A 9,329-nucleotide genomic window follows, 5' to 3' on the forward strand; every position below is an offset into this window, starting at 1 on the left:
ATCGTTGTTTTATAGCATAACTTTTTTATTTTCAACTGTGGGTTTTCTATCAAACTAATTTCCTGATTTATGCAGCAGACTCAAAGAAGAACAATGTAAGAATTGAACACTTTATTAGATAGAATAACGACAATTTATTCAGTGCTTCCATTTTTATTTAATATCGAGAAACACATATTTATCCAGTTATACATCATTAGATATTCAAACCAAATTTTTCTTCTCAATGGCACTCCAGCAAGCTATGAGATATGATTGAAAACATTCAAGATTTCAATTTAACATGAAATTTACTCTAGTTTGAGCAAGGAAACTGAACGTTTGCATTAAACTCTTAATTTTTCCTAACCTGTCATTTTTTAAACTTTGACTTTATTTTGTAATAAAAGGAATTGAGTCCGCGTATCGCAAACTTTAATTTTCTAATCCTTATATCTTTACAACCGGAACCCAATATCGTAGACCTTAGATATTCCAAGCTGTAACTAATGTTAGAGCAAATAGTCAAAGTTTGAAATTTGAAAGTTTACATTAACAGGTTGCAAAGATATAAGGATTAGAACATTTGAGTTTGTGACAAAGACTTAATCCCTTTACAGTTTAATATATCGAAGGTCAATATAATATAATAACTTGAGTTTTCTTATTCCTATATCTTAGCAACCTGGTAATGTAAACCTCAGAATAAGGTTACCCACAAAGAATGAGACTCATTAAATATGACGGTTGAAAAGGTTCTTAAGTTCTCTGTTTATGGCCTTTTAACTGATAGAGCACAGGACAAAGATCTATAGTTGAAGGGACTTATGAATATACGGAAACAGACAGTTTACATTTCGTACAGTCGTCTCTGAAGTCTCATTCTTAGTTGTATTTCAAACTCAGATTTATTGATCTCACATATTTAAGGCCTGGATACAATATTGTGTTGCAACGATATAGGGATTAGAAAAATTAGAGTTTGTGGCAAGGACTCAATTTCTTTAAAAAAAGATTTTTTGAATTTTCAATGATAATAAATTTTAAAAAAAAGAGAAACATGGATGGCTTCTTCATTCTTAATTAGACAAAGGTTTGCAGGGTATCGTTGTGAATTATACATGGCATTCTATAAATTAGGGTATATTGAAATAAAGTTTAAGGAAGTTTAGATAAGTATAATGTTTAAATATAGATGTAGAGCCAGAGATGATTGAATGCATGAGTTGAAAGTTAAAGAAAACCACTGTTTAATTAAAGTTAGGATAAGTTCTGTTTTAAACACACTCCAACCCCTGTCTAAACCCAACAATTCAAACTAGAAATTAGATCTATCTACAGGGTGTCTAAAAAACGGGCAATAATGGTCTACAGACTCGCTTGTTATCGTATTTTCAAGTATAATTTCCGATTTAATGAGCCCAATTTTAAGCTTGTATAGATCTAAAAATAAAAATTTTATGGGCTTCTGAGTCCTGATGTTTCCAACTGGAGCGAAGTAAAAAGTAAAAGATAATCTCCGTTTGCACAATTTTATATTTTCAATGTTAGGTAACAGTTTGTTACAGTACAAATGTTATTTTTAGATCTAAAAGCCTAAATTTGAGCTCATTGAATAGAAACATGTTCGTAGATATTAAAAAATGTTCTCAATCTTGAAAAACAAGTCTGTGTAGTGCAAAAAACTAATACGATCATAAGACCCAAAGAAAATCTTTGCTCGGAAAAAGTGACATTTTTTATTTATGTAAATACACCAATTTCAACATAAATCGGTGAAAATATTTGTTTGTGTCAAGTAAGATGAAAAATGAGATTTGAGATACTTAAGAGCTAGAAAAGGGGGTGTGAAGCGTCTTAATAACCATAATCTGGAGGTTTTTTTTCAAATTAATAAAAATATTAATATGTTTGCTTAACGAGAATGTAAACAAATTTGAAATTGGTACTCCATCGATTGAGTTGTATGCCTAATTCACAACGGTACCCAGTTAAAGGTCGTCAAATTAAGTGTTAAAGTCAAGAATTTACCACTTTTCAAGTCAGAAGAACGACTTTATTATCAAATTATTGATAATCATAAGTACCGTTGTAAATCAGGCATGCTCTTTTCTTTTTAAATGGAGGTTCACTTCAAATTACGACACCAGTCCCTTTAAAGGGAACAAAGTCATCCTGGCAACTTTGTATCAATTGAATTTGTAAGTTTATTTTTATTTGTTTTTATTATCTTTTATTGGCAATTTTTCTCAGCATACTTCAAGATGCCTCGGGATTCATCCAAGTAAATTATATTTTTATTATATCTCTTCCTCGACAAAAATGGTTGGTGGGGGGGGGGGTAGTATTCTCCCCCCACTCTCTCTGTCTCAGTGTTCTAAGGTTGCCAAATGATTAGATGGGACCGCAGAGACCTTCAGGTCAAATATATACATTCCTTTCCCTTCTAACTCTTCTTCAAACCTTGCAAGTATTTCATTTAGAGAGAAATAAAAACATGAATTTATCTTCATTCTTAACCCTACACTGACGGGGGGCAGTCCACCTTTTTAGTAATTTGGTGGGGATACCCATGCTAGTGAAGACACCTCCCCCTTCACCCTATTAAAGGTTAAGGTTAAATGAAAAAGTTCTAGTTAGTTCTATATGCAGATATGTCTCGAGAAAATGAAAAAAAAAATTGTAAGATCGGGAAACAAATTTTTAAAATGGGGATTTTCTTGAAATTACGCCGACAATAAAAATGTTTCTTGTATCTTTGGTGTGAAAGAATAAGAGAAGACTAAAGTATTTTCAAAATGTAAAAATGAACGTATATAAGGTTTTCTATTGCTTTATTGTAAGGTTTGTTATCTAATACATCAACATATTCTCCTATTCTCCTATTCTCCTATTCTCCTCCCTCATGAGCCGCTTTACAAGCGCTGTAAATCACTATAAGCTTGCTAATTTGAAAAGTTCTAAAAATATAAAAAAATAACAAGATTTATTTTTTGTTCTAAACAAATTCTACGAAAATATTCTTGCCTCGGAAAGATATTTTTCCGGCGGGAAATGATTGTCAGAATTTCTAGAAAATATTATGTGAATACAATGCATGCTTTTCTTCTACCAACATCAAAAATAAAATGTTAGAAAGTTCCTTTAAAGGGACTGTGAGTACTGATTTCAAGTTACTCTCCATGCAAAGATGGCAATAATACCTTATTCACAAACGTCCCAAGCCGAAACCTTAATCTGAACAATAATGTGGAAGATATTGTCGTTTTTTTCTAGGTTTACAAGCGTTTAAATTCCTTAATGTTTTTCTGTGATAAAGCGTCAGTTTAGTAGAGAAACCACAATTGAATATAATTTTTTATTTTAATTATAAACATTGATTATTAATTGACACTTAATCAGACAACGGTTTTAAGAGTGAATCGGGCAACGCCATCTTTTCATTTAAGGTTACTTAAAATTACGCTTACAGTCCCTTAAACAAATCAAAAAAGCTAATTACTTACTACTAACTATAATTACGATATCAGATTGCAAAGATATAAGGATTTTCAAATTAGAGTTTGTGACAAGGAATCATTTCGTTTACTTTCAGAAATTAAAGAATCTTAAAATTCTTTTATTCAACTTTCGTTAAATTGGCCAATATTCAAAATCAATATTGAACTTGATAATTAAATATTCTAAAATACTTGAATTCAACTTCCTTATAATATTTTCCCTTTAACCCCTTTTCGCCTTCCTTTTTCAATCCTTTCCTTATATTCCTCTCCTCCACATTGCTCATCTTTATCTTTTCCTTTATCATACTTTGATCCCTTACTGCACGAAAAATGCCTGCATTATACCTTGTATATTTTTAATGAAGTTTAATCGGAATTCGATTTTGGGACTTTATTTTTAGAAATACTTGAATTTGTCTGACAACTGCTTCTCAGAAAAAGTTTAAAAACCAAATTTTTACAAATATTGTGGTTTGAATATTATTTAACAAATAGGATTAAAGACTTTTTCCAAGTTTCAACTGATATTTCAAGTAAAATTGAAATGCATTTTTGCTGTTCACTAGACGAAGGAGAAGGGAAAATTAACGCGACATTAGCAGTCCAACTTTGTGACCTTATTACCTTATCTAGTTTCATTCAACGCACAAGTATATACCAATATAATGAAAATGACATTTTAACATAATTCTTATTTTTAGCAAGCTTTTTCGAATTAAAGAGAAGATTTGTTAATTAACAGCTTCTCTTTCTTTCCATGTTTTTGTTTATTCATGCTGTTTAAAGCTGGGAATATATCGAAATTGAAATCGAAAGTCGTCTTAGTTATATTGATATAATCGCCTACCACCGTATGAAAAGGAAAAACAAAAGAATTGAGTCTGTGTCACAAACTATGCCTTTTTTTAATATTTAAAACCAAATTTCTTACACCTTAGATATTTTTAAAACTATGAATTCTGTTAGATCAATTAATCATAGTTTTAAATAACAAAGGTTAACACCTTCAGGTTGCAAAGATATAGGAAATAGAAAATCTGAGTTTGTGACAAAGGCTCAATTTCTTTATCTTGTCACATTAGAAATTCAAAACATTTTGTTAATTTCAATAGTTTTAAAAGAAGTTCTGATTGAAAACATAGAAAGAATATAAGCTTGCCACGCAAATCTGTCCCTTTAGTAAAAGTAAATTCAACTTATATGAAGCTAAAGTCTGACCGCGTCAACCTTGTTGCACTGGCTAGTCCTGTCCATAGAGCTAGGTACAGTACAAACTGGGACCGGAAAGGTTGGCCCGGCTCGGAACTTGAAATGTACTACGGCTGCCTGTGCTGCGTACAATTTTCTTTAGTTTGTGGTGATACCCTATTCTCACATTAAACTAAACTACAACACATATGCTACTTTCTAAAAAGATTAATATTAAAAGATTTTATTAGAGAACTCCAAGATTCTCATTGGAGACCACCAATTGTCTTGGGGGTCTCCAATGCAAGTTGGGGGTGAAAAAAGAAATGTGGGGTCTTAAAACGAAAAGTTAGGGGTCTCCAATGAAAAAACTTGTGGTCTCCAAAGAAAATCAGGGGTCTCCAACGAGACGTCTTTGGGGGTCTCCAATGATGATTTCTTCCCTGCCTCAAACTTTCATTGCATTTTTAATTTTTAAATTCTTTTTTGGCTGACATTTTTTATAAAAAGTGCAAAATTTTAATGTCTGTCGAAATAAAGAATAAAATATTTCTATAAAATTTAATAATATTTTGAGAGTCCTTCTATCCAAGTTTGAGTCTCTACGAATGTATTCATGAAAAAATAATGAATTCAACTTTTTTCCTTTCTTCTGAATAAACTGCTATATGCCAAGGTTTTCTATAGAATTTAGATTTTTCAAAGTTTGAAACATTTTTCTCTCAAAATTGCGCAATTATTTTTGCTCCAGACATGAAAGAACATTATTTAAACATGGACAAAACTATTACATGTTTTAGAAGTAGGAAGGGAAGTATGTGTGTCTATAAATTGAAACATAAAAAGATATGTATGTGTTTATAAATTGGAAAATAGAAAGAGAAGTGTCTATAAATTAAAACATGAAGATATGTATGTGTCTTTAATTGAAACATAGAAAGATAAGTGTCTATAAATTGAAACATAAAAAGAAATATATGTGGTTTTAAATTGAAACATAGAAAGATAAGTGTCTATAAATTGAAATAATTGAAAGATAGAAAGAAAAGTGTCTCTAAATTGAAACATAGAAAGAGAAGTGTCTATAAACTTCATATTCTAATCATCTAGTTTGTTAGATAACAACAGAGAAATAAGTTAATATTTTAATATTGTTTAAATAATCCGCGAGAGATTTAAAATGGCCAAATCCATTAAAAAGTTAATGTTTTTTTCATCTATTCATCTATAATAGAATAGAATATTTGGGAATTGAAAGGCTGAAAAATACATCTCGGTGTGATGTATTAGGTTTCAGGAAACTATTTATATTCATCATAAAATGAAAGCAGAAAAATAAGAATTTTACCAATCTGGATTTGGTTAATATAAAAAATGGTGACCTAATAGACAAAATTGATGAGTTTTATCAAGTAAAAGTTAACAGAAATTGTACAGTACGGTAAGCAAATTGTGTCCGTACACTGTACACTGTACAGTACCGTCTCAGTATGCTAAAGTGTACACCGTACATAAAAAACATTTGTCAAAACATCAACCAAACTTTATTTACTGAAGAAACGGACTCCAATTCTGAAAATAAATCTCCCAGGCACAAGACGAGTTCTCCAAAACAAACAGAAATCAAGCTTGCAGACGGCAAAATTTGGACTGCCAAGGAAAAGTTTCAAAAAGTTCATAATTGAATTTTGTCTTTTATGTTAGTATAACACGAAAACAATGCCGGGGCCCAGCTATTTCATCCAGTTACAGGGTGGTGGTGTGGGGGGGGGTATATTTTCACACAGAACTTACTTTAATTGTTCACATTTTCCAGTAGAAAAACTTTTTTCTTTGATACAAAGTTGCAGTAAAGACTGAAATGTTAAAACTTTTAATATTTTCCAACTACAGCGAGAGAGAAAGCGTTCGATCTGTATTTTTCCCACAAAAAGCTTTAATATTAAATCCTCAGTTACTTAGATGGAATCTTTAAAACTAAAAGTTCAATTAGTTTCGCGGGATTTATATTTTTTTCCTTATTTTATTGGGAAGTTAAATAATTGAAATATTTTATCATTCTTTTTTTAAAAAGGCATTTTCCAAAAAAAGTTGTAATAGGCTGAATTTTATGTAGCACTTAACATGGCCTATTTTGAAGCTGTTAAAGTATCAGGTTGAAGTATTAAAGGATTCTGACACAGAATCCTTCTACCTGGGTTACGAAGACCTGTTGAAGGCTGGCCTGGAAGAGCCGGGCCGGCCGGTCAGCAGCCCTGAACTCGTCCATCGGGCTCTCAAGAAGATCCGACCTGATTCACCTGACGTCACCAGGGCCGCAAAGCGGGTCGAATTGGCCAAAAAGAATCTACGAAAAATCCACGAAGTTGAAGAAAAGTGTATTGAAAGTGAAAAAAGTTATTTATGTGAAGTGCACAAATCCAGGAAATCAAATGAAACATTGAAAAATTCTCCGAAAGGTTCTCCAATCAATGGAAAGTGTATTAAAGAAGGAAGGGTTGAAGGAGAAGGAGGAGAAGGAGGAGAAGAAGGAGGAAGACCCCGGGAGAATGAATTAGAACCAGGGAATAGAAGGGAAAGCCTGGGGGCAATTTGCAAGACACAGAAAAGGTGGGGAATGATGATTGTCACGCAATATACAATTATAAACAGTAACACAACATTTTCCCCTCAGTTGTATCCTATTTAAAGTTTTAACCTACTAAACAATATTAAAATAGCTTACAGGAACCCAGCTTTTCCTGGAAACTAAACATGGTTACCTACAAATCATAAGACTTTAAAGACGGATTCACACTTATTTTTCAACATCCCATGAGCTTATTAAAGGGAGTGTTCGCGAAAAATGAAAGAGGGTATAGGCTTAATGCGATAAAAAAGCGCTTTTGATCGCTACTAATCTTACTTCCAGCTGTTGCGTCTATAAGGAGAAAATTGTTAAAAACGACTAATACTGAAGAACGTAGTGTCCATACAAATTTAGAAAGATGCAACATACGACTTAGACCGTAAAAAAATCTATTTAATTTCAAACAAATCATTCAGATATTACAACCTATAGTCATCGATTATCTTTCGCCAAATTTTTATATAGTTGATTTTTCATAATATGTTTTGATTTTATTTTTTAAGATAATATTTAGCTTACAACTTGTTTTCGAACATTCCTGGAAAATATTCAAATGTCGTCTTCATTACCAAAAATCCTCGAAACAGGAATAAATGTTTTTATAAGTAACTCCCAGATCATAACAATTAAAACATATTATGAAAAATCAACTATATACAAATGTGGCGAAAGATAATCGATGACTATAGGTTGTAATTTCTGAATGATTTGTTTGAAATTAAATAGATTTTTTACTGTCTAAGTCGTATGTTGCATCTTTCTATGTTGCATCTTATAGACGCAACAGATAGAAGTAAGATTAGTAGCGATCAAAAGCGCTTTTTTATCGAATTAAGTCTATACCCCCTTTCATTTTTCGCGAACACTCCCTGTAAAGACGATATCATTTGATGCACAAACCCACCAAAAAACCATTCAGATCGTGATAATCTCACACACTTTCTAAGTAAAATTGTTTATCATATTTTATGAAACCGTCCCTGGAGGCTTATTTTTTACTCCTTTTCATGCAAAAAATATTATGTCTCGAAAATAATTCTAATATTTATTTGTATTCGACAAAACACTTTATTCTATTGTCTGAAAGATTATTAATAAAAAACTCAGATTAAGTAAAGGTTAATTAATTTTTTTAATTTTTCAGGTATGTTCATTGATAATGATATTTTCAACAGATTTACAAGTTAATGACTTAGATAAACAAAATAGTGCTGTCCATGTACTGCATGTATATAATACAGTTCATTGATACAAAGCAGTACATATACAAAGTACATACATTGTACAGAAATTAAAGGGACTGTGAGCGTAATTAAATGTGACCCTAGATGCAAAAATGGCAATGTACGCTTCACAATATTCCCTTGAAACCTTTTTCTGATGAATAATTTGAAATCAATTTATCAAAACCATAAACATAAATATAAATATTTCCCAAACTGTCTTAAAAACTCTTTTTGAATAAAATAAAATCATTTCGTGAAATAAAATATTAAGTTTAAACACACAAAAGTTTAGTTAAATGTCATTTATTATTTCACATTTTGAAAAACAATCAAATTTAAATTTCAACTATTAATTTGAAAAACATTAAAATCCGTATCTGTAAATTGGTGCCCTAGATGTATATATAGACTGCTAGCTGGAAGTTTTATAAACTTGGTTAAAAGTTTGGTTCTCTGTGTCGAGACGTGAGATATTCTTTCTAATTCTCTACATCATGCCTATTCAGCCAAATTTATACCTCTATTAGGCAGAAAGTAAAATCTTTATTTCAAATATTTTCACACTTCAGTTTACTGCTAGGTTTTATATACATATATCTATAGTAGCTTAGTAGCTAAGAGCACGTTAATCTATCTATCTATCTATCTATCTATCTATCTATCTATCTATCTATCTATCTATCTATCTATCTATCTATCTATCTATCTATCTATCTAAATCAGTCCTGGTTCAACCAGTCCACCATCACATTCGAACAATCCACAATCCACACGGCTATAATCCCGGACACTATCAACGCAACA

At 31.3% G+C, this 9,329-nt stretch overlaps 1 protein-coding gene across 1 annotated transcript; it reads left to right on the plus strand.

Moving 5' to 3' along the window:
- Window positions 1-719: 719 nt before the first annotated feature.
- LOC111705647 (uncharacterized) lies at window positions 720-8,469 on the plus strand. Its single transcript, XM_023478264.1, has 5 exons — window positions 720-793; window positions 1,833-1,856; window positions 6,262-6,328; window positions 6,826-7,280; window positions 8,444-8,469. Exons 1-5 carry the CDS (start codon window positions 720-722, stop codon window positions 8,454-8,456), a joined length of 633 nt encoding a protein of 210 aa, XP_023334032.1. The 3' UTR covers window positions 8,457-8,469.
- The last annotated feature ends 860 nt before the right edge of the window (window positions 8,470-9,329 follow it).

Source organism: Eurytemora carolleeae, unplaced genomic scaffold (genome assembly GCF_000591075.1).
Source record: "Eurytemora carolleeae unplaced genomic scaffold, Eaff_2.0 scaffold612, whole genome shotgun sequence".
Taxonomy (NCBI): domain Eukaryota; kingdom Metazoa; phylum Arthropoda; class Copepoda; order Calanoida; family Temoridae; genus Eurytemora; species Eurytemora carolleeae.

What these genes read in the sequence shown, in the direction of transcription:
- LOC111705647 (XM_023478264.1), top strand. Translation starts at nt 720, where the DNA reads ATGACGGTTGAAAAGGTTCTTAAGTTCTCTGTTTATGGCCTTTTAACT. An exon ending in GCACAGGACAAAGATCTATA is followed by an intron (nt 794 to 1,832) that starts GTTGAAGGGACT and finishes GGGGGTGTGAAG; the next exon opens with CGTCTTAATAACCATAATCT. An exon ending in TTAATAACCATAATCTGGAG is followed by an intron (nt 1,857 to 6,261) that starts GTTTTTTTTCAA and finishes TAAATCTCCCAG; the next exon opens with GCACAAGACGAGTTCTCCAA.